General features: G+C 42.6%; 2 protein-coding genes across 4 annotated transcripts in view; both read right to left on the bottom strand.

Annotated features, from left to right (window-relative positions):
* The window catches only part of arm (armadillo), a 31,185-nt gene extending 29,846 nt beyond the window's left edge, over positions 1–1,339 (bottom strand). Inside the window, exons 1-2 of the mRNA XM_089579121.1 lie at positions 1,186–1,339; positions 293–358 (exon numbers count right to left, since the gene is read on the bottom strand). Coding sequence (XP_089435247.1) covers positions 293–338 — 46 coding nt within the window. The 5' untranslated portion in view covers positions 339–358; positions 1,186–1,339. The remainder of the gene's footprint in view (positions 1–292; positions 359–1,185) is intronic.
* Positions 1,340–1,903: 564 nt separating this feature from the next.
* The window catches only part of LOC149350158 (spermatogenesis-associated serine-rich protein 2-like), a 34,302-nt gene continuing 10,730 nt past the window's right edge, over positions 1,904–25,475 (bottom strand). For 2 of the 3 annotated variants that reach the window (XM_089579122.1, XM_089579124.1), the window contains 12 exons: positions 25,137–25,189; positions 24,519–24,693; positions 23,013–23,160; positions 20,953–21,074; positions 19,783–19,912; positions 16,747–16,805; positions 13,772–13,881; positions 12,022–12,102; positions 9,928–9,949; positions 9,726–9,851; positions 8,123–8,172; positions 1,904–4,299 (listed from right to left, as the gene is read on the bottom strand). In XM_089579122.1, the coding sequence (XP_089435248.1) occupies positions 3,952–4,299; positions 8,123–8,172; positions 9,726–9,851; positions 9,928–9,949; positions 12,022–12,102; positions 13,772–13,881; positions 16,747–16,805; positions 19,783–19,912; positions 20,953–21,074; positions 23,013–23,160; positions 24,519–24,693; positions 25,137–25,189 (1,424 nt within the window). In that variant the 3' untranslated portion in view covers positions 1,904–3,951. The remainder of the gene's footprint in view (positions 4,300–8,122; positions 8,173–9,725; positions 9,852–9,927; positions 9,950–12,021; positions 12,103–13,771; positions 13,882–16,746; positions 16,806–19,782; positions 19,913–20,952; positions 21,075–23,012; positions 23,161–24,518; positions 24,694–25,136; positions 25,190–25,475) is intronic. The other variant, XM_089579123.1, reaches the window with a different exon arrangement.

The raw sequence follows: 25,475 nt of genomic DNA, 5'->3' as shown, positions 1-25,475 counted from the left end.
GGTTTGGTTTTATGGGGTTTAACGTCCCGAAGCGACTCGGGCTATACGGGATGCCGTACCGGAAAGGCCCGGTAAATTTCGACCACCTAGGGTTCTTTAACGTGCACTGATGTCGCACAGTACATGGGCCTCTAGAATTTAGCCTCCATCGAAATTCGACTGCCGCGGCCGGGATCGAACCCGCGTCTTTCGGGACAGCGGCCGAGCGCCATAACCACTGAGCCACAGCGGCTAGACTGGCATGCAAAAGAGACATCCCAGGAACGCCTCAGTGTCTTGTTTTCAAACTCACTTGACCGGGTAGCAGGCTGTGCACCCGACTGCATTTGGTAGCTCATTCCGGTCGTTCAGCTCTTGCCTGAAACAAGCAGAGCAAAAACAGTCCTCTTAACACTAAAACGTACAGAGGTGGTTTAACACTGGTTAAACTATCTGTTTTGAATAAGCCAATTAATCCTCACTGCTCATATTTTAAGCTCGCACAATAAACACGAATCCACAATGATACATTGCGGATGCGTAATCACGTAAGCAGTGGAGGAGCCTTCTCGACATGCTTTTAATAGCAGCCATTCAATATGCAAAACTATTCATACTCCACTTACGCACTGCGCCACACCATACTACCATCACCATTAAACAAAAAATAATAACAGCTACTAAACGCAGCAAGTTAAATGACAGCAACCTACTAAACCGCGTCTTCGGGCGGGCAGGCACGCCAAGTTGGAATGCGAGAAAAAAATATGAAAGGAAAACAATGAACGTAAGGGGAAGAAAGATGACTAACATCCGGTAAGGACCACGGCAACAACGCATGCTTAAAACAAGGAACACATACTAACGAAAGTATTTCAGACAGGTGAAACAGGGGCAACAGATAAAAAAAAAAAAAAAATTGTGCCCGCAACAGAACTGCTGGCGACTGTCAAATGTTGAGCTTTTCATGTTTACAACAAATACAAAGCAAACAAGCAAACTGCGACGAGCAATAAAAGAATGACTCGTAATGCGCTCCGATCGGCCCAAAACCGCTGGGCACACGAAGTTGAACAAGAAAGAAGCCAGTGAGCGGCGATTATAAGCCTACCGGACGTACTGAACTTCGGCATCAAAACTTTCTTTAGACACCACAACAAGAACGTGCGCAGGAGTAATAGCTGGTAAACGGCAGCTTCAGCTTACCAGAGTGAGGGCTGCACAGCCTGAGGTCGCGCCTGAATGTTCGAAAAAGTCGATTATCGTTGCCGTTTCCGTTCAGCCAAAAATGGCGTCACGAAACCATCGCACACCAAACCTAGAACACGTGACCAAAAACATAAAAGCAGCCAGCTCCAGCCAGGAGCCAAGAGGTTCCTGCGCCCAGCGCGCCTGCGACGCGTAGTGGTTCCGCGAGAGTAGAGAGTCCCTCATCACAGGACTGATTACGGCTATCTAGAATTATGTTGCATGCCTTTGCTGGTGAAACATTCTCATAAAAGCAGAACTAATATTGATACATTCACTTCAGTTTCCTTAATAAGGAAGGGAAAGCGTTTCCGGTTAGTCTGTATTTGCGTACCTCTTAACGGCACTTGCCGGTATGCGAAACTAAACGAAGTTAAAGCTGCGCGCTATGCACAAGCGCCAGCCTCCAGGACCAGAATTGCGACTAATGAGCTCGAAGTGGGTGACAAGCGCTACTAGCAGCGATCAAAATATACGCGGCGCATTGAGTCCTTTTACACAGAAATTACTAAACGAATATACGACCAGCGGTCCACTTAACAGGATCTTTACGTCACTCATCTGCGAATTGTAGGGTTTAAAATTTGCGATTACCTTTTTTTTCACTCCCATTACACTGGATCATACAAAGAGCAACAAATGTGCAGCTACAATCCCAGAGCAAGAATAGACAGAATCAGGCACCAAGCAACTTTTATTTTGTTCAGTGGACAGAGTACCAAAATGCGACACTTTACTTTGTTTGCTGGGCAGGGCAAATTTATTGCCCTGCAGTGCAAGAACCAAGTGCTTGCAAGGAAGAAAATGCCTTCCATGTCAATATACATACAACACTCTAGGCAGAGGTACATTAAATTAACTATAACGTGCATTTACAGGAAATGTGGAAATGCATGCTTCAGTGCTTGTAACACAGAAAATAAAATAGGGCGTCTAAAACTCCTCTTCTCCACTTGTAACCTAAATGAGTATCGATAGCCCCAGAGCTCAACCATACCAGGTGCAAAACCTCCCATTCAAGATTTGGTCGCGTCTTAAAGGATTGTTCTGAGGGGCAGAGGTTTGTGCCTCTTTCAGAGGCGTCACTAGGGGGGTGCCAACTGCTCTGGGTGCAGCGTGTGAAACAAGGAGCACTGCAGCATGAGGACAAGAGAGATGGTGCACCGGAGGAGGGGGAGCAGGGGTGTGATGGGCCAGGCCATCGCACCAGATGCCAGTGGCCCATAGCAACATCAGTCTCTCTTGTGAGCCATGAAGAATCAGATGTGCTGCCTCGCACCGGCCATCTGAACAGTTGCGGAAAGAGTACAAACCACCCTATGGCGGCCAAGCTCAGATTTCCAATATGTTACACCCAGCGAAAATAAATGGGTGTTTGATACTTATGCAGGTAAATACTGTTTGCACACTTGTGCATAAAGGCAGCAAACCTTTCTGCTTCCACTAATTCGAGGAAAGAGCTGGATGGTCTGTATTCTGTCCGCGACTATACTTCATTTACTTGCTTACAGGTGACATGATGACCCCGTCTAAACTATATATGCACCACATCAAACTTTAATCTTTCAGGCCAAATGAGATGTCTCCTTAAAGCACCATATATATATATATAGAAAATTTCACAACTGGTATGGTAAAGAGCCCTGTTGAAAAAGCAATTAAGGAATGGATGTAAAGTACATGACAACATAAAAAAAGAAAAGCTGCTAAAGGCACTCCATAGTGTATAAATTCATAACCAGTGTCCTGTTCAATGGCTCAAGACAGAACTAAAACAAGCAACTTAAAAAGCAGTTAGTGCATGCCTACTTCACAATGACGACAAAGTCTGCACCACACATTGCTGAATATACAAAAGCTTCATAGCAGATGCATGCTACAACCAAGGCTTAAAATAGACACATCATTTAAAGTTTAATATTAGGTATAAAGGGTTAGTGTTACTTGTGTGACATGTGCATGTACTTCCCAGTTTAGTTATGTACACAACCTTTGTATAATATGTATATACACATAGATGTACATGCCAAAAAGAATTAAATATGTCTAACAAAAGGAATTCCTACAGCAAAGGCTGAAAGAATCACTCAAACAAGACCAATTAACACACTACAAAATTTTATCTCCTCAAAAAAAAAAAAAAAAAACAGGTCAAAAAATAGTTTTCTTTTTGGATGACGACAAAGCAAAAAAAAACTTCTACAGAATGAGGCAACACAGGTTCCATCCACCATCTAACCAATACAAGCCTGGTTGCTGCAGAGCTTCAAAAGGGAAGGAAAACACTCAAAAGGGGGTAGCAGAGTCTACAGTGGGAGCTGAAGGCAGGCACAGGAAGGGACAGGGGCAGCTACAGTGTACTCAAGAAGAGAAACCTCCTACAAGACTAGGCACACATCTACGCTCAGACTGTGCCAAGATCAACCACCAGACTCAGCACACTTCAAGCCCCTACAGAACAGAAAGGAGGTCCCACATCAAACAGTGTTTAAGGCACACACTACGAGAAACCCAAAGTTATGCCTTTTTGTCGTTTGGCACAAGCCATAAAGAACCAGGCACAAACAAGTGCAGGAAAGGAGGGGGGCACAAGTGGACACTTCCTGGTGCCTGGACACGATATTGCACTGCCACAGAATCCAGAAATTTGGGACATCCAAGAGGGGAAGTGGGACAATGGTGTCTTGGGGGAAGAAATTGGACTCCCCAAGACGACTTGACGGCCTAAGCTTGACCATTCACTCCAGATGGTGAAGGCTTTCTAGTGCCCTCATCTTCCCGTGAGCGGCGGCCTGTCTCAGTTTGGTAGCGACCCCGGCCCGTGCTGGTGGAGTAACGATGAGGACGGCCCCCGCCCCCATAGCCTCCCCGGCCACCACCACCACCCCGATCAGAGCCCGAGAAACGCATGTCATCTGGACGACGGTTGCGCCCGACACGAGAGTAGCCACCAGAGCGTGCACCACCCGGGGAGGACCCAGGGTAGGCATTGCGGTGACTGTTGGTGTACACCTTGGAAGCACGGCTGTCTGGACCACGACTGTCCGATGAACGACTGTAGCCGCCAGCACCCTGCAAGGCAGATGGGCCCTCCTCTTAGTACGTACCAAATACTATACACACAGACAAAAACAAACATCATGTTGCCATGATGTTCACATGCAACAGAATTGCTAAATCAGTTACCTATAAGCACCACACACCACTTAACTTTTGCTGGTATGGACATAAAGAACAGTGGAGATTGCTCCGTTCCCTACTGCCTGCAGGAATGTGTTTAATTCATAAAAAAAATTTTGGTCCATCATTACAATACCAGTAAAGAGAGCTGAAAATGGTGTAGTGAGCAGAAAGTAGTGCGTAAAAAGCTAAAATAGATTAAAATAATTCTTACCTATGTCAGTACCACTATACTAGTATTGGACAGATAAAGAGCAAAAAATGTTTAAATATGGAAGAAAGGACTACAAAATGTGTGCAGCATTTGTGCAATTTTTCAACTGTATCTTGCCAACATTTGTGTAGCCCTGACCATATAACATTTTTTTATTGGTCCTGTGATGTAACAGAAGCAATTACAACACAAAAGATCTAATACATGTGTCCCTGTTATTTATTCTGTAATTCAGCATATTTAAAACTTTCTTCAATTTGCCTGCACTTGCTGAACCAGTTCAAGGAGTGCAGCTCACCACATCAGCTGCACTTCCATATTTGTTTTGCCAAAGTGCCTGCCCAGCACAACAATAGTTCTCGTCTGGCTTGGACTCTCTGAAGTGGTGGTGCAACAAGACAGCAGCGCCTATGTGTATGTCTGAGAAGATATGACCATAGTCTTAACGAAATGATGACAGTTCTCGAAAGGAGGAGGTGGATAGCTGTTCACGACTTCAGAACTGTAAACCTACGCAGTCAACTCAAGCCCTGTAGGCAGCATTTCATTGCATAAAAGTAAATCATCTGTGTGTAATACATGCAAAAATTTTTTTGTAAGTTAAACGATTATTTTCTAGGGCTGGCTCATAGCAACACTTCATTGCGATATCCTGCTTCAAAATTCTTCCAGTGGTTCGGAATTTTAGACACCACTGATGTCAAAGGCACGCAACTGGCTGTAATTGGGTGGTGATGTCAAGGCTAGCAGACAACCAGGCCTGTACTCGATAATTTGTTTTGGAAGCACCCAGTCTCAAGCTGTACTTGAACTGCATGAACATATGCTACACACTCATGGCACCACAAAGGAACAGCGCTAACACAGGATGGAGCGAGAACACAACACAGCCGCTACGCAAAAAGCTTGTAGAAACACAAGCAAATGAATGTTCGCAGACGTAACCCGCTTCCACAGGGCGTCAACTACACATGCGAAGTGGCAGGCAAGCGGTCGCAGCTGCATTTGCACCTGTAGCCAAGAGACTGCACATGCACACTATAAGCTGGTGACTTGTTAGCAACTTAATTAGCAACTTAGACTGAACTTAATTGAACTTAGACTGAGCTACATCAATTATGACCCCTTGGGTGCATTCCTTCCATTTATTATGAGGGCTCAAAAACCGAACAATCTGAAAATTTTCTGCTCAAATACAGTAGAAATATTACCTCGTTTAATAAGCCCATCACAGATATCCAAATGCAATTGGCAACTAAACAAGTACAGCCGGCCAAATGTTTAGCTGGCGTGCGCGACGGCCGCTTTTTCCGTGCTCCTGCACTTTTGGACGAAGCAAACTTGTGGAAAGCTCAATATTAAGCACGGGCTTAGTGAGCCTGTGCTTAAATTTGATATTTTCGCAAGTTTTCTCCGTCATAAGCTACAGGAGCACAGAAAACGTGGCCATCACACACGCCAGCTAAAGATTTGGCCGGCTGTACATCGTTCGACAGTGACAAGATGGAAATTTACAGATATAACAATTAATGCTACATAGGTTCAGTTCTTTTATTAAGTATAGGAGCTTGAAGCATAGACATCTTGTGAAATTTCTGCTCAAAAATGGACAGGAAACCTTAGCCCTCACAGTGTATAACCAGAACTTCTCAAGCAACACCGGCCTACAAAGTTACAGCAGTGTGATCCGCATCACAAGTGGTGACCTCCATTTGGGTGACACTCCATACTGTTCTATAATCCTGGTTTGGTGTAGTAAAGCAAACGTAGCAGGGGACGGCAGAAAGTTAGGTGGGCGGATGAGATTAAGAAGTTTGCGGGGATACAGTGGCGGCAACTGACAAAGGACAGGGTTAATTGGAGAGACATGGGAGAGGCCTTTGCCCTGCAGTGGGTGTAGTCAGGCTGATGATGATGATGATGATGATGGTGTAGTGTTGCTGCGCATCTGCCGTCCTGGTAGTATCTCTGCTCTTTCAATATGCATGATACGCTCAATCACAACAACTGCATCTTTACATTCCTATTAATAATGTACGCTAGCTACAGTGCCAACAACATTCATAAATACTGCGCCACTCATTCTTGAAGTTAATCCTTTGATGCTTTCTGCCACTCGTTTATGGTGGCAGATTTCTGTGCCGCAGGGTTTTTACCGTACGGGAACTGTTTTGACATTGTATCTGATTTTGCGCCATACTGATGACACATGCTCAATGGGAGGTGCTGCCACTGCCTAGACTTACAATATGTGTTAGGAAACTGCTTATACTATCTTGCTGAAGAGAAAAAGAACTCACTTCAACCTTAGCGTGTCACGCGGTAAGCGACTGAAACCACAGAAGTGGTTTCGGTTTCTCTGAGCATTCACAATGAAGGCGTGCGAAAGTTGATTTTGTTACCTTTATTGCCACTCTCTTGCAGGGGATGGCAAAAGTTAGTTCCATCTTTATTGGTGGTGGGCGTCCTTAGCTTGTTTATTACCGACGATTGCGAGCTATTATCACTCACCTTGTTTACTGAGCTACCAGACCTCTCTGCCCAAGGCAGCCGCACGCATGTGCGTAGAGCCATGTTTCAAGGGCTACCATATTTTTAAATACTATTCAGTACTATTGCGGTTGTCAGTGATGCTGGCACAAATATAATGCACGTAATTGGTTTTCAACTTTTCCCCCCCACTTTATTCAGTTTGTTTACCCAAAATCTGCAATAAAATAATTTGACCATCTGGGAAAAATTCTTTTCGAAAAAAATTCGACCATCAAAGGTTAAAGTCAGTTGTCATGCAGAACTCGCACCTTATAGTTTATGAATGTCCCATTTCTTCTTTGAAAGGACACGAAGCATGGTTTGGTTTGGTTTTATGAAGTTTAACATCCCAATGTGACGGGGGCTATGAGAGACGCCATGGTGGAGGGCTCCGGAAATATCGAACACCTGGGGTTCTTAAACGTGCATTGACATCGCACAGTACACGGGCCTCTAGCATTTCGCCCCCACAGAAATGCGACTGCCGCGGCCGGGGCTGAACCCAAGTCTTTCAGGTCAGCAGCCAAGCACCATAATCACTAGGCCATGGTGGCGGCTTCGACATGAAGCATGCTTGGTGGTAGCATTGGGTTTACTCTAACTGGAGCTAAGGATAAAGAAATTTTTTTTAACTCAGAAAACAAGTGACGATGCTAGCAGTGTTTCAAATTTCAATGCAATTGTCTATCTCATCACGACATACCAATCAAGAAATGTCTTAGAACACACTGCAAGCCTGACCGGGACATGATTAAGTATTGAAGATTATCTTGCGGTCACAGAAAAACGCTGATTACTGTTGTAAGAGACCGTGCGCAAATTGCCCTTGTCTCAGCCCCACTAGCAAGAAACCTCTGCGAGTATGTATGTACAGACAGCATGTATAAGTTGTTCACAATCTTTTCAACTCATGACATACAAAAGAAGGGCAAGAAAAGTACAAAAATGCAAAAATCAAAGCTCATATACCTCAAACTTTCTTCCTCCATATTCCTCTTCTTTCATTGTGTCATACGAGTCTGTAGAAAATAGAAAATCAAAGAAATGTGAGTCAGACACACACTCAAAGGAAATACAGCATCTATTTGAGCAATTAATGCGCTCGCATAATGAATACACCCCCTCCTTTAGCAATCAAACAAGTTTTTTTTTTTCCCCCATGCAATATAAACTTGAGCGGAGTATAGACACCTAATTTTGGTGGCATATTTTATTCTCTACAATGATGCAGAAGACATTACTATGCATGAATCACCACGTGGGAGTTGCCTACGACCTCTAAATAACTTATAAACAAATTTTTCTGTCATGCTGTTTCAGCTTCAGTTTCAACAGCTGAATGATGACAACGTTAATGTGCGCTTATAGCTCATGTTAGACACGACAAAACTGCAATCTAATTGCTGCGTCTACATTCTTTGTCATTCGGTCTCTTAAGGCAGGCTGGCTTTAGCATTGTAGTGTATTAAAACGATAAAGCAGCGATTATACAAGTTTTTTCATGCCTCATATTACCTTCCATACCTTTCACAGCGTTACACCTGCCGTAAGAAACGAAGTAAAAGTACCGTATTTTCTGGTGTATAAGACGTGGCTTTTTTTCAGAAATCTTGCTGGTGCGTCCTATACAAGGGTGCGTCTTATACGCTAATTTTTCGCATTTTTTTTTTGCGAGTTCAGAAGTTACTCAGGTTCATGTTCAAGCTTTTTTCATCGAAAAAATATCACTACCAATGATGCGGTTGTAACGCGGTTAATACTTCAATACGGGGACCGCCGTGCGCAGCTTTTTTTAGGTGAACTTTATCATGAAACAGCTCAGATGATGACTTCCAGGATCACAAACATGCAACCGTTTCGGAGGCCCCAAGCAAAAGTAATGTGAAATGCCAAAAGATGAAGGCAATCGCGCTTCTCTCCACTGTCAAGACAAGTCAAGACAAGCTGGTGTTCTTTTTTAGCCACCATTTGCAACTTTGCTCCGTGTACGTAGTACGAAGAGAATGTTTCAGCCTCGTTGCCGCCAGAAATGGGCGAACTTTTTGATAGCGTATACGCAGATGAAGACTTCATAGGTTTTAAGTAGAAATAAAATGTTGTTATGGACATAATGCAGAGCACTTTCGTTTTTTCTTTTTTCTAAAACGTGGGCGGGTATAACGTGAGTGTTGCCAATTTCGCGATGGTCGCGCAAGCGTGTTTCATTCTCACTAGCCTAACCGGTTAAATTGGGGTGCGTCTTATACACGGGTGCGTCTTATATACCAATGACAGCCTCCATATATGGCAGGTGCGTCTTATACACCGGAAAATACGGTAAGTGCCTTACAACAATGGCAGTGCTGGGCTCTGGCCCTAAAGCAGGATGACATTTTTTGAACCTAGGAGACTTCACTTGAAAGAAAGAAACCAAATAATAGTCATCCCACAGTGGCAAAATAACAAGCCCTTTCTTTGTAAACTTATGCAATAACCACAGAAGCGCAGTATTTACATGCTAGAAGACACCAGTGCTGCGGACCTGATTAGGATGACACACTATGGGCCCTAGTGACACTAAAATGCCACTTACAATACTGGCTCCTGTAAACTGGGCTGGACGTGACAGACGGGTGGTATCCAGAATCATGGTAGGTTGAACTTGCCACAGAAGACAGTGACAGCCGCCGCGATGTGTAAGGATCTCGCACATGAACCACTGCACAGAGAGAGCTATTCATGAGCACACGAACCCATTTGAAATGACGATAAATTTGTGAGGAAGAGCTACTTGCCTTGACCAAAGTCCTTAATTTCCTGGAAAAAAAAAAAATTATAAGCTGTCAAAACAACATCTTCATTCATGAGCTCCACCTCACAGCAATACCACCACACTGCATGTGACATTACTATAGACGCGGGAAGTTAGCACGCCAAAAGAATTCTTTATTACAGTCAAACTTAGACCAACTCTACACAAGCCAGAGATCAGCCAACAAAAAAAAACATGTTCTATTAGCAATCCATAACTTTGGTTGGTTTGGTTTATGGGGTTTAACGTCCCAAAGCAACTCAGCCTATGAGAGATGCCGTAGTGGAGGGCTCCGAAAATTTCGACCACCAGGGGTTCTTTAACGTGCATTGACATTGTACAGTACACGGGCCTCTAGAATTTCTCCTCCAAAGAAATTCAACTGCCGCGGCCGCGATCGAACCCACGTCTTTCTGGTCATCAGCCGAGCACCATAACCACTGAGCTACTGCGGTGGCCAATCCATAACTTCATTTGTGCCTGAAGAAAATCAACAGATTTATAAGATCAGAAGAACTGCTTAGGAAGATTTCATAAAACTGAGGTTTAGCTTTCACATTATGCAGGTACTTTTCGAATTACCATAGCAGGTATGGCTACACCATACCCCTTAATTTCTTCACAGCCTTTCTTCTGGTTAAATGCAATGCCAATGCCCTCAGTGGGCAAGATACCAGACAGAGTGTTAAAAAAAGTGAAAAAGGACATGTTAACTCCATATATCAGCACACACACAAAAAAAAGAGCAAAAGGAAAAAAAAAACGCCTTTGAAAACCAGCACACAACAATCCCCACTACCCAATTTCATGCTGACCATGAGCTTGTCATTACATATAGAATGAACTTTGACACTCTTAACTGCAAAGCACAAGAAAACAATAATGTGGAATTGAAATAAAATTTAAATGACCAACAAAGAAACTAATTTGTCTCCACAGCATATAGGGATGCCACTCAGCAAGTTTCGACGGCAGCCACTTAGTGGAACGTCGTCTAATATTTTTAATACTGGCCAGCAAGTGACACATTTTCAGCTGTACTGATATTGACATAAAGAATAAAAATTGCGACTCCGTGTCTGTCAAACTTTCTGAGTATATTTCCATGATTACTGTGCTTTCAAGGCAACAGCTTCAACATAAAAAAAAAGAAAATTACCAAGAAACCATCAAAGATGCCACGAATTGCAATGCCAGCTAGTTGCTTAACCTGGATCTCTAAGATGTCCCTGATAAATGAGGTGGCCATGTGCACGGCTACCACTGAAATCCATAACACTTTTGGAAGTTTGTTGCTGACATGAATGGGTCACTGCTGAACTGACGTTGAAAAGACACAAGTGGCACCATTATGGTTTGCCTCTCTTACATCTGGTGACCTTCGCTTCGCGGGGGCACACTTCCCAATCCTAGCATCAGTATCTGATCTAGGCACCGTGAGCTTGCTTGTCAAGATCCTCTAGTTGTTGACGTTTTCACCCCGCTTTACAAGCACGCAACTCCGGATGTTCACCTAATCATCGCTGGCGCTCACGTTCACAGTGATATTTGAGATTACTGCTCCAGGCGACCCATTGTTGCCACAGTAGGAACTGAATGACACCGCACTCATGCGTCAAACACCATGTGCCATACAACGCATGATTCTGATGTAATAAAAGCCCACGGCTTCAGACAATGCTAAGCCACCACAGGAAGCACTAACATCCAGCACTAAACTTTTTGTACCCCTTAACAAACCGTGCACAAAAAGAAATGAAATTTACACCTTGACTGAAGTAAGCAAAATATTACTGCTTACGGAAAACAAGCCCTGAATAGCACAATTCCAGGATGCCAATAAACGACAACACTCGGCTATCTGTTCCCACACATTTTTTTTCTTGTGCTGCTTTGAGTACACAGATTTGCTAGGTATAACCCACTTGTAAAAATCAAGAAATTTCATGCATCCCACTCTTAACGTCCCACTGGATTCACCTGCTTTAATTAGAGACAGCTAATGGTATGAGAGACTTATCATAGCTACCTCGAAAAATTCATGTACAGGTGTGCCCCTAAGAGAGCTGTTTCTCACCTTTTCAATCTTCTCCTTTGAGCACACAAATCTTGCAGTTTTGCCAAGCTCCTCATCATACTTACGCTCAACTACAAAATGCTGTAAAAAAAGTTGACATTTAACAGCATTTTACTCCAATGAGGTGCAAGGTAACTGCAATGTGAAACAATGAGGATAGCCAGCTAGCAGCACTTCAGCATCACAAAAATCATTTAGCACACAAAAATAATTTTTGCACAGAAAATAAGTTATGCCTGTAACACAGTTCCACAAAAAAACTGTGGATTTAAGCATTTTTTGTGGAGTTGTCCTAAGCAGCCATATTTTTTTTTAGGTTATTGTTAAGGACATCAGCGGGAACAACAGCCTGATGGAAAAATGACTATTTTATCTTATTTGCAGGAATATAGCATGAGAGGAAGGAACTCGGGAGAATTTTATAAGAAATATTCGGATTAAAATTATAATGCAATCTCACATAGTTCAGGTCAACCACTGCAAAGGGCCCCCCTTCGAAAAAAATGCAGCTGGCATGCTAAAATATAGAAGCAGCGGATCATCAACGTCATTTAAGAGGTACCGCTTTAGATGCTTGCCCCAAAATCGAGCGAAGCCAAGCCTCCGATACTTTAATACATGAAGCCTTGCACGCCGCAACGGCAGCTGCTGTCACCATCGTTCCACCACTGCTCGGTGTTCCAAGCTTCTCAGTCCTGTGCCCGTTTGCCCTTCTTTGTACTCTTTACTCCACTCAGCTCTTCCAGTGTTTTCTCTATCTTAAAGACTCACACCGCCTTCTTTTCATATCCGTAGCCACCTTCTAGTCTACACTTGCACTGCCTACTCACCACGCTTTTCAACCGTGGTACCCACTGTTTGCATGACTAGTTAGTTTATGGGGATTTAATGTCCCGAAGTGACTCAGGCTGTGAGAGACGCCGTAGTGAAGGGCTCCGGAAATTTCGTCCACCTGCGGTTCTTTAACGTGCACTGACATCGCACAGTACACAAGTCTCTAGAATTTCGGCTCCATCGAAAGTATGCATAACTGCTGCCCACTTCATAGCAATATTATAATATCATGACTTAGGAACTTATTACCATTAAATTACCCCTGCACATCTGAGGCACGAGACAGTGCCATAAATGGCATTGGTGCAACGAACTTGTAGTGCACACAATTATTCATCCTTTTTCTACGTATACAATCCCATGTCTGTCTAGCTTAATTATTTAGTGCAGAACACTAAAGGCGCAACCTATTAGCACGCATGCACGCACACACACATGCATGCACACACACAGGACATCATACATCCGCCACTGTGGACGAGGATGGTGCTGGCACACACTCTTAAGGTTAGATTATACACAACATAAATACCCCTGAATGTAGAAGACTGGACAGCCGCTGCCATAGGTCAGTTGGCAGAACACCGGATGCGAAATTTTGAAGTTGCGGATTCGCATCCCACTGGGGCAAGTTGTTTTTTTTCTTCTACTTTCCAATCAATTATCTTTCAGCAATAAAATCATTACACTATTAATTTCCAATTGATCAACAAAACAAATTAAAAAAATAACATTCCCCTATGCTCCTTAGTTTCGGTGACTGTTGGCTTCCTTCCTTCACATGCGTGTGTGTGCGCGCACACAGAAGCATGCATGCACAGACACAGAAAGAATGGAGCTGTTGTGCAATTATATGCCTTTTAAATGCACAAGACAACTTGGACACACTATTAGATAAGCAAGCTCTAGCTCTTACCTTGATGTCATCACGTAACTCAGTCAGACTTTGCTCAGACAGAGTGGAGGCCGTTTCACTGCGGGCCTTCAGTTCAGCAGCCAACTTCTGGCGTTGCTGAAGCATAGCACCTGCGAGCAGTGCCGACACCATAAATAAGCTCTGCCTAAGCTGCATTGTACAAAGACACACACTACAATGTACAAGTAGAGGTATGCGAATACTGAAATTTTCGAATACAAATCAAAGACGAACATGAGGAAAAAATGGCTTTGAATAATGAATCAAATACCTGTTCAGCACAAAAAAAAAAAATTATTTCAGAAGATGATAAACACACAAATGTTGTTGCCCTTATCTTTTCTTAAATAGTGTATGGTTTTTGCAACTGAAACAAAACTGGACTGACTCAGCAGTGTATAAAAAAACATGATGTGCACAGAAATGTATACTACTTGATTAGACAGTACAACGGTATCCAACCTGTAATGTGGTCATGCAAAATGAAATCCATAAAATGACAAGACTGGCAACAAAAAATAACATGATGGTTATTAAAACCTCATGAATACGAAGTTCAAGGGAATGAGAGAAATGCCCGGATTACCTGAAGATCGAATTATAAAACGCTCTGTGGCCCCCGAAAAAAACATCTGAAAATGCGAAAATGCGCTAAAGCCTTAGAAGGTGGCTCCATAGCGCGATCACCTATAAGCCGATGGTACAAGCCTGTGACGAGTGCCCAGAAAAACAATGCGAACGTAAGTGAGGGGGGAAATGCACACTGGCATCAGAACAGTGAGATTGCTTCTAAAAAGGAAAACAAATTACCAGTGACGGGCTAGTCAGTGCCCGTAAGACACGCGGAGCTCAAATTGGACTACCAGCGAATGAGCGGGCCGAAAGCTGCCATTACCACGGGCGAGCAGTGAAGCTTAGAGACCGAAACTATGTGGCCAGGCTATTTTTTGGCCTAACGACAGGGGCCCTCCGATTGTTGTCACGCTGGCCATTATGCCCATTAAGAAGTGCACAGGTTACAATGCACCATGCAATAGGCACGATTTTTGCACGACCGCTTGCCCTGCTGCTGCGCCCCGACTCGCCCCTTCAGGAGCCTCATGCAAAGTTCTGTAAGTCACAGGCTTTCCCAGACATCATAGTTGACCAGAACAAGATGACAGACCTCACACTAGGAGTGTTATCTTTCTCTTTATTTGTTCCTTTCTGTTACAGAAAGCCGGAGCAAAAGCTAAAGGCTGCAGTGCCTGACAAAGGCTTTCGCTCCGGATGACGTTCAGCGAGCAGGTAAAGAGCACACAATCTTTGGTCACATAGATTTTCGCCATGCATGAACACATAAATACTTACAAAATAGACTAACATAGAATTGCTGATTGCTTTGCAATAACAGAACATCTAGCTATAATACATTGAAAGCAAGACATGTCGTTATAAGAAACATTACTAATGCGAGAGGATGAATGCCATTGGTGTGGGCATTAAGAATGTAGCATATTTGGACATTTTGTATGTCCAAGCAGGAGAGGAAAAAATACATAAATGAATACCAGTGATTATGGCATCATACAACAGAAAAAAAAATGAAAAAAAAAAAAACGGCTAAGCGGATCAAAGAACAGCGTTCTATCGTGGAATGAGTTGCTCTGAAATGACCAGTAGAACTCTCGAACACAATCCAGATTGACCAGTGGAACACACATCTGCCACCATGGAGAAAGAAAAGCTGCTCTGGATCGACCAGTCGAATTCACCATAACAATGGAATGGAGTGCATATAAGAGGTACTCTCAGATCATGAACTGCAGTTTACCAGTATCCCTCAGGAGGAAAGTACATATAAGCTGTACCTTACCGGTACCCCCCCTATGGGGCAGAAATATGGAGATTAACAAAAAGGCTTGACCTTATACTGAGGACAATGAAGCAAGCCATGGAAAGGCAAATGATAGATGTACCAGGAAGACAGCAGAGTGGGTAAGAGAAGAAACGCGAGATGACATCTCAATCGAAATCAAGAAAGAAAAAAAAAAAATGGGCATGGACAAGGCATGTAATGCGAAGGCAATATAACCGATTACTGTTAAAAGTAACGAAGTGGATTCCAAGAGAAGGCAAACATAGGAGGGGGCGGCAGTCAGTCAAGTCGGTGGATGAGCTTAGGAAGTTTGCGTGGATAAGGTGGCAGCCGCAGCTGGCACAGGACAGGGTTAGAGAGATATGGGAGAGGCCTTTGTGGAGTGCTTGCTGCAGGTATGCCGATATCTCTGCCTCATCTTTTTCACCATCTGCTCCTTCACTTTTTGGGTTCGTCGTGCAGCAGGTGCTGTGCACTTCCTGCCATGGCATGTTGCGTCTTCCCATCAGGCCTTGTCCGATCACGTGCACTCATCTGTGACCATACAGCAGTACGTGCAGCCATACAGTGACGGCATAGCACTGGCCAATATCCGGAGTGATGTGATCATGCGGAAGCATGAGGACAACTGTTGACCAATTGAGAAGTTAAACTTTGTTTCTTTTCCGCTCTATCTTAGGATGCTTGAATAATCCCAGTAGGGCTTGAAAGATTAGTCGGAGATAAACTGCGAGACAAGGTCGGGATGCATCACAGAACTGCGAAAATTGGCCCGAATAGGTGAAAGCTACCATAGCTGACTGGGCCATAGCAATAAATGTTATTTCCAAACTATCTATTGTAATTTAATTGTCGCTGTTACCGGCTAACTTCACGAAAACGAAATTTCCACTCGAGCAAAATTTTTCGGAGGTCCAGTAAATTTCATTGCAGTGGGTTTCGACTGTATATTTAGTACTGAAAACATCGGAGCAAGTCTCTTACATTACACATGTTGATGCTTGCTTGGTTATTACGGCAAGATGTCTGTCAATCAAAACTTATATGGTGCTAAGGCCAGATGCCCCCCCCTGAAAGAAACTTTGCACAACAGTAAAAGTCATGCCAAAATACTTACGAGCATCGGTCCGCACTTTTTCCATCTCGTCCTCAAGCTGCGCTTGCCGGTCACTCAAGCTGCACAAATATGAATTGGGAATGTTACCACTTGCTACCTTCGAGGCACTCAGAACAGTGTCATCCAATCTGCAAATTCATGCTAATACAATTTTCATGCTAATGGCAACACTACAGATAATTCCGCAAATCTAATTTCATTATGAACACTAAATTTGCACACTGCATGCTAAAAGGTTAAAGGCCCTTGGTTTCGGGTTTTAATTTTTTTGAAATCTGAGGGGTTAAAATTGGGCAACACTTTTTGAGCTCAAATTGGGTACAGATCAGATTACTCAGCCAAAAATCTCATTGTTTTTTTTTTGTCATTTTTTAAATGGAAAAGACAATACATATATAAGCACTCGTTTTTGTGCAAGAGATAAAATGCTAAACTTCTTGCTCATTATTTTTTAAACATTACAGCAACTGAACATGCACTACCAAATGAGACTTTTTTTCTTACTAAAATCATTTTGTTGCAAATGTATATATATATATATATATATATATATATATATATATATATTATTGCCATCTACTGAGCAGCAATTCCATGTCTGTGGCCAAAAAATTTTAAACAAAGCAACTGTTTAGCAACGTGCAAGAGCTCTCTTAGAGACAGGCTAACGAAGCAGGACTTCGTGAGCCTGGGTAGCACTTGATGCTATAATGACAATACGATGCCCAGTCCATGCCTGTGTTTTGGCCTCGCGCCTTAAAAATGGATTTTAAGAAGTTATCTTCAAATTAAGCCGCATCATGAATAACAAGCGTTAAAAGAGGTGGTCCCCATAGAGCAACCTACGAGGCAGGCGGGCGACCTAGGCCACGTGACCTTGCGGTGTCATCACAACCTGTGCATCGGACAGTGAGCAAACTGCCCACCGTGGCAGATCGCAGTTAAATTAATGATTGGTCGCTGGGGAAAAGCAACCTGGGACACACAACGTCCACTGCTGGGAGCACCTGCCATCGCAGGGCAGTGGCGCATCGTTTAACCACTGCACCACTGCGCCCTGCAGGAGGGGTATGAGGATTGCCAGGGATGTATGAATGTAAAGTAGAGAATGAACTTCTGCAAATATGGCAATGAACCCATTACGTTGTCATGTCATACCCTTAAGACAGAGCTTAAGTGTCTCCTCCAATTTTTTTAATTCGAGAATTAAGGGCTTTAACACTTTATTTATAAGGCACAAGCTGTCTGCAAGTCTCACATGCATACAAATGGTAAAACTGCACTCAGAATGACTCTACAAATTGAGTGACATCACTTTTAAGCCATTTCGACCACTGGTTTTATAGAAAAAACGGGTACACATTTGTGCCTATGACTTTGTAAAAATGTGTACCCATACCTCAGTCTTATTGACGTATAAGAAAACTTCCATTTGAATTGAAAATTGCTTCAAGAAGTATTACGATGCAGTTGACAGATGAGAAAAGCTCTAACGCTGAACAATTTTTCAAGTTCTTTGTTTTTCCTGCCAGAATAAGCAACATCGAACTGTACACCCGTGCTTGTAAAACACACAGAATACCAAGGAAGGCAATTAGCAAAAGATAAAAACATGCCGAATGGTTTGCTTGATAGTTCGGTGGTATTTAACACACAAATATATGGTACGCAGGTGCACTGCTGTCCGTTTGCCGGCCCTTGAAGAAAGTGGGACAGCATTTGTCCCCTGTCCTACAGAGTGTTAATGACATTCCATTGCCTTGCAGCACAGATATGAAGGTTGATAATGCATGCATCCATAAAATGCCTTTCTCTATCTCTTTGACTTTTCAAAAATCTTCCAGAATTATGGAATTTTTGCGAAGATTCAGGTTTCATCAGAGTGCGCTAAAACGTCTAATTTTACATCTGTTACTGCCACATGCTATCAGCCACGTCAATACTTCCAACATAACTAATTTCTACATGCACCAAGTTATTCATTACTAAATACTAGGGGTGTGCGAATATCAAATTTTTCGAATACGAATCGAATACGAATACTTGGTTCCGAATATCGAATCGAATATCGAATAATCAAGGACAGACGCATTTAACCACCACAAAACATTATTTGAGCACCCAAGAACATCAGAGTTCAACTATCAGTGATGAAATTAAGGCAAAAGGTGTGTGTGGCTACACAAAAAGTAGCAAAGTCTCGAACATTATTCTTAGAAGAGTGGAAATATCAGAGAAGATGGCTAGTACACAGCATTGATTAAGGCTAGCTTGTCATAAGCACAAAAACGCGTTGCTGGAATAAACATAAAAGGTGGTCGTGAAGGAAAGCCGGCTGCTCCACATGGTCAGGCAGAAGTAGTTCCCTTCTAACTGAAACGACTCCTCCAGCCACAAAAAATGCCTTCTCACTTGGCACTGAACTGGCACGTATTGCGAGGTATTTCGTGCACAGCGCTGACTACACCAGCTTCGAAGGTATAGCCACAAAGAAGCTCACCAGCGCAGTCAGCTACGTCATGGCCCAACGTTACGCATTGCTCTGGGCGCCACCATGCTGTTATATCTCTGTCGATAGGACTTGCGGACCGAAATGAACTCCCGTGCTCGCAATAGAATATTCGGCTAGATACGAGTATTCGAGTCGGGTCGAATAATCGAAACAACACAAATACTTGGTTTTCGAATCGAATACAAATACTAAAAATGTAATATTCGAACTATATTCGAAAATTTCGAATATTCGCACACCCCTACTAAATACGGTTTCAAAAAAAGGACACACACCACATAGGAAGGCAGTAGTTATTACATATTTGCGCCTTTTGCTACTACCATCTATATATTCAGTATTTCTTTGCGCACCTCACAGCAATTTCTTATTTGCTCCCTACCACTACAAGTAAAGAAAGAAAGAAAATATTGTGTTCCTTTGTTATTTTTATATCCTAATGTTGACACGCAAGATATCTTGGCAACTGAACACTTGAACATCTATGTCATTCATCTAACAAGATGCTTGGAGACAACACTCACGCTTTTTGTACTTCCGAAAACGCAGCTTTGATTGCTTTTTCAGCTTTCGTGAGTTGTTCTTCCAGAAGAACTTGCACCCTCTGAAGTGCTACAGTCTGGCGAGAAAGATCCTTCAGGGATTTCTCAAGGCCTACAAAACAGACAGTGCATGCAACGGCAGAAGAGTTAGGCACTTGGTCCTTCCCGAGTCCTGAGCAGAAACACAAGCTGAAAAGCGTCGTACCGAGTCCATCCTGGATAGCTTGTGTGCAGAAGTAAAGAAAACAGATATTAACCAAATAATACACAACAGCCCACATGCACACATACCTACACAAGCACTTGGGCCCTTCATCAAGCCTTGTAAGCACAAGGAGCAGGCACAAAAAGAAACGCTAGTATGACACGGCAAAATTAGCATAAAAATTCTCTTTTGGATCCTCCAGGTTCAGTTCACAGTGTAAGGTTTTCATGTGCTGAATGCAAAGCACAGTTTCAATGAACAATATGGCAGGAAACATGAGCAATTTTGGTTAAATATAAGGACCAGCCAATCATCCTACTGTCCTGTTGGTAGTGTTTCACCTCGCTGCACACCTATCCTGCTGGCCAAATCATTCTCTAAATTTCGAGCTGGAAGCCACAAGTACACGACCTTTACGGTTTATGAAGTGCTAACAGCTGAACTCAGAACTGGAGGAACAACCATACATTCCAGTAAGAATAAAACTTAAAACTTGGAACAATATTCCGTTTACACAAATGCACAATATTTTAATAATTTAGATGAATTCAAACGGGTCACAGGCCAGTTCAGACTTTCACCAAAAAATTAGTTGACGGGCACCGCGAGTCTTGTGCATACCTATCATATTTGTAGAAAACAACAAAGCAATAGCTGTCTTAGCTCTGAGAAACGTAACATTCACAAGCATTTACTATGCACGAAATAATTATCCTAAACAAGTGGGACATCCCAATATCTCATGTACTGGCTTAGGAATATGCAAAATATTGTCTTTTATATGAGAATATGCTTCTATTTCTACAAGCAATCACACACTAAGGACCACACATCAAATTTAACCATTTGAGCATAAACACCATTCTAAATACAATATACAGAAATGAAACCATTTCATGGAGCAACACAACACTGCACCTAATGTATAATGTGTTGGCTTCACTTACATGTTTTCTTGGGAAGGGTACTGCTACTGCCTGAAGGAGCAGCGCTTACTTCATAACCATCCCCATATTTGACATCAGGGCTACTCTTAGAACGGCCACTGCCATGCGAATGCAATGGCCTGCTGTAGGTAAAAAAAAAAAAGAACACACGAATATAGAAGCTTGAACATTTAAACATTTGCACTTAAATTAATACTCTGCAAAAAATCATAAAGCATGTCAACAGTAAGCAAATGCACATGACAAATGAAGCTACCTTACAGTATCGGAAGCAAATTTATATAGGCAAATTAAAGATACATAAGAAAGTATACAGAATGCAGAAGCAGAGGTATTTCACTCCACGGAAGTGAATTAAACTATAACTGTCCCTTATGAAAAATGATTACTGCATCCTGGAAGTGAAGACCTACATGCTTCAAACATGCTACAACTTGATTTCTTGCAATCACATTTCATGCTGAGATTTCAGGACGATTTGTAGGAATTAAATTTCACAAGCTAGCAGAAATTATTTTTGTTCATCATGAAATCATGATAGTTTCTGCAGAAGCTCTTCATCAACCACACAAAATAACACTTCATCCTGACCACATGCGAAAGATTCTTGCCGCCAAACAAAACCCAACGTTAATGATAAGTCCAAAAAAGGCAATGATGAATCAATTTACCCCCTAATATAATGAATGTACACAACGAATATAAAGAAGACATAAAATGCTGCCAGCATTATTACGCACTTCTAAGCTCCTGCAATAATGCCGATGCACATAGCACGGTTTGTCAAGGTGTACAGGTCCCCACAGAATAATTTGGAGTGCCACACGGGCTGTCCACTGCCAGCAGAGTACACTGGTGCAAGAGTACAGTCATGGTCTCTGCATGCGCGGGTTCCCTAATTATGAGCAAAGATTAGTACAGCTGAATGGACCTTTAATCCGGAATGGCATTCCTAATGATGTCAAAACACAAATAAACTTCATACAATCCCTCAAAATGTTCTTGATGAATATGTGCATTTATGGTGTGAACTTTTGTGAAGATGAAAATGTTTCGCAAGTTTTGTTTTGTTTTTATTACTGCACTTTCCCGGAAAATGTCGCAAATTTCTGATTTTCATTTTAAGAACAGAAGTGTTCGTCTCTGTGTGCTGCAATTATGTTGTATTGTATTATATTGTGATGAACCCGGAACTAATTCCTAGCTATGGGTCCAATATCATTGCACATATTGTATTGCACTAAATTTCATTTTCCATGCACTGCAGCATGATGGAACTCGATGCCATGCAGCTGTAACTCACAATCTCATGCAATGGCTGAACACCACACAGCCACTGCCACATCACGGTGAGCATTTATGCTTAACCAATCATGACCTTTCAATTTCTGCATTCATTCTGCTGCCCTGTTCCCTCTTCATTTGTACATCCAAAGTAACCAGACAACTGCTGGAGATGTCAGCGATAAACAAGTCTTCCTGTGAATAAATATATGTAGCTCAGTGTAAAAAAAAACTTCATTCAGAAACTATGGCAAGAACTTAAAAATTCACAAGCAAAGAAATGCAAAAAATAAATAAATTCGAGGACGCTTAAGCTTCACCTTTAAGAGTGGAACGCAACAGCATGTTGCACGTATTGGTGGTGTAAATGAACACATTTTCCATTTTTTCCAATTGTTTCAATTAATTACTTTATCAATTACACCCTTTAGATTCTCTTAATTACCATCATCAAGCATTGGCTTTTCATTCTGAGCATTTTGAAACCTTTGAACCCACTTTTTCCAATTTTTTTCATTTCTTTAATTAATCAATTAATTACAATTATTTCATTAGGTCGTCATCGCTGTCAAACACCAATCATCAATCACTAGAACCAAAAATTACTATGATACGATTTTTTTTTTTATGCAGCCATCAATTATTTCCGACACGTGGTGCCGACTACTACAATGCTGACGGCTTTTCGACCGAACGAGCTACATGCGCTGTCATGTAAAACCACATTAGAGCTTCTTACTCAATCCAGCAACAAGGAGCACCCACTACAAACACACCTGCTCTTGGATTCAATCTCTGCAACTTCATGTTTGGCCTCATCTTCCTGAAACGGCTCTGGTGGTGGCTCGTCACCCCAGCCATAGGACACTCCAGAGTACTTCTCCACTTCGCTACCGTTTTGCTTAAAAGAGCCCACAGGCACATCTGAAAGTAGGCCGAGAAGTAAAGTAATGTTGTTACCTCTTCCAAATGCAAAAGATCAAAAGGGAAGAAACAAGATGCACTGGCTTTGCCATTTATTTAATGGCAACAAAACTATAAGAAGCAGGAATGCTGTTCTGCTCAGCAAGCCTTCTACAAGCATTACTTTTGTTGCAGTCTCTCAGAGTAGCAGCAAATTTACAGCCTTCAAAACTTTAAAATCAAAGAAAAAGCTCTTCATTCTCAACACGGTATGATGTCTTTACAGTATTCAGTTCATACACACAGACACAAAAAACCCACCAAAGCAGCCAATACAAAAAGCACAAGCATCACCATCATCAGCCTGACTATGCCCACAGCAGGGCAAAGGCCTCTCTCTCCCATGTCTCTCCAATTAACCCTGTCCTTTGCCAGCTGCAGCCACAACATCCCGTCAAATTGTTTAATCTCATCCGCACACCTAACTTTCTGCCAACTGCATGCTACGCTTGCCTTCTCTTGGAATCCACTCAGTTACCTTTAAGGACCAGCAGTTGGTCCTGCCTTCACAATGCCCTGTCCAAGGCCACTTCTTCCTCTTGATTTCGACTAGGATGTCATTAACTAGCGTTTGTTCCCACACCCACTCTGCCCGCTTTGTGCTATGCACGCACCGTCATGCCATCATGTGGCAATTAGGACAACTTGAGCAACTAAGTCGTAGGCCTGGGGTGGGTGCAGGCAGGGGTCGTGGGTATGCATCAACTTATGTTTGGAGTCAACTATTTTTCTGGCCAGCGAGGGGTGTGATTTGCGGGGTCGACTCATTCGTGGCAATATACCGTATACTTTCCGCATTACGACTTTTGTTGAATTTTTAGGACGTGTTCACGAAATCTCCGCGTAATTTGCACACTCCCTTTTTGAAGCCGCAATTTCAGGGAAAAAAAGTACAAATTACGCGAGTAAATACGGTATACTATCCGTAAGGGTAATAACACAGCTAGGCAGGAGGACATGCAAGAACACAGTACATTTATGAATGAACACAAGGTAGCCACATGCAGCAGCTTGCACTCGACGCGGAAAATTTCCAGCTTTGCATAGAGCAAGCCAGTATGCTGGAATGCCCATTCCATACTCTTTCTTGTATGGGAGGCTTATAATATCTGCTATGCACGGGCAAAATTTTGCTGCTCTTATGTAGCTGATGCCAGCGCGGCTTACTAACTGCATATTTCTTATGTGGCTACCATGTGCGTCAGGCCGGTTTTTAGTTCAAACTCTTGTTTTACTTGAGTCAATTTTTAATCCTGTCAGACCCTCAACAACCACTTTTTTCAAGAAACAAGACTAGGTGACTCAGCCAGGCTACCTACCCTCAGGGGAGGTGCAAGAAAGCTGCTCTTCCAGGTGCTCTTTCTCTTCTTCCAGCTTTCCCAAGGTCACATCTTTGCTGTCCCCAGCAGCAATGGCATCCTGGTTTTCTACCACAGACCCAGCAGCTGGTTCCTTCTTGGGCTTCTTCTTCCGCTTCCTATTCTTGTTGGCCAGCTTCAAAAGGGGAGACATTCAAAGCCATTAATACCAGCACTTGCAACATGCACTCACAGACACAGCCCCATGCTAGACACGGTGCTTCCTGAAAAGCACAACAGCACACGAACATTTCCAAGGTTTGAAAACCAAAAGAAAGAACCTTTTTCCATCAGGAAGCACATTTAGAAGCAGAAAAGAAAAAGACACAAAACTGCTGCTATACTGGCCTTTATAAGCACATCAGAAAACAAATAAGGAAGGCATAACCAGGACTTGAAAGCTACAAAAAATGTAAGCCTCGCAAAAATTCTCCCTACCAGTCTGGGCAAAACAATGTGCAAGTCACAGCAACTATAGATGTGCGATAGATTAGAAACTAGCATAGGCAAAATTACTCTAGTGTAGCATGCACAGGTCATGCCATATATCAACCTAGATTCACTATGCAAAGTAATTACCTTAACCTTGTTTCCAGCACAGTTCCATTCGCGCAACGCCTCCTCAGGTCCATCTGGTGAAAACATTCAAAGGTGTCAGGTTTTCTTTCTTTTTTTACAAATGCCTAAGTTTGGGGCAGACTAGGCATAATTGAAAACAAGGTGCATACTGCAAGAAAGGCAGCCCACGTGCATCATTTATTTTTTCATTTATCATCATACCCACAGCGCCATTGTCTGGCATTACAGTGGGGGGGGTTGAACAAAAAGTACACAAATGCTATCTCATGCAGGTGGTTACAAAAAAAGATAACAATGAGATAGAAAGAACACGGAATTATTATACATAAAAAATGTCAC

The sequence above is a fragment of the Amblyomma mixtum genome, chromosome 3, assembly GCF_055824585.1.
Source record: "Amblyomma mixtum isolate Tamu chromosome 3, ASM5582458v1, whole genome shotgun sequence".
Classification (NCBI taxonomy): Eukaryota; Metazoa; Arthropoda; class Arachnida; order Ixodida; family Ixodidae; genus Amblyomma; species Amblyomma mixtum.
Note: the sequence above shows the minus strand (reverse complement) of the source record. Positions and strands in the feature narration are given on the sequence as shown.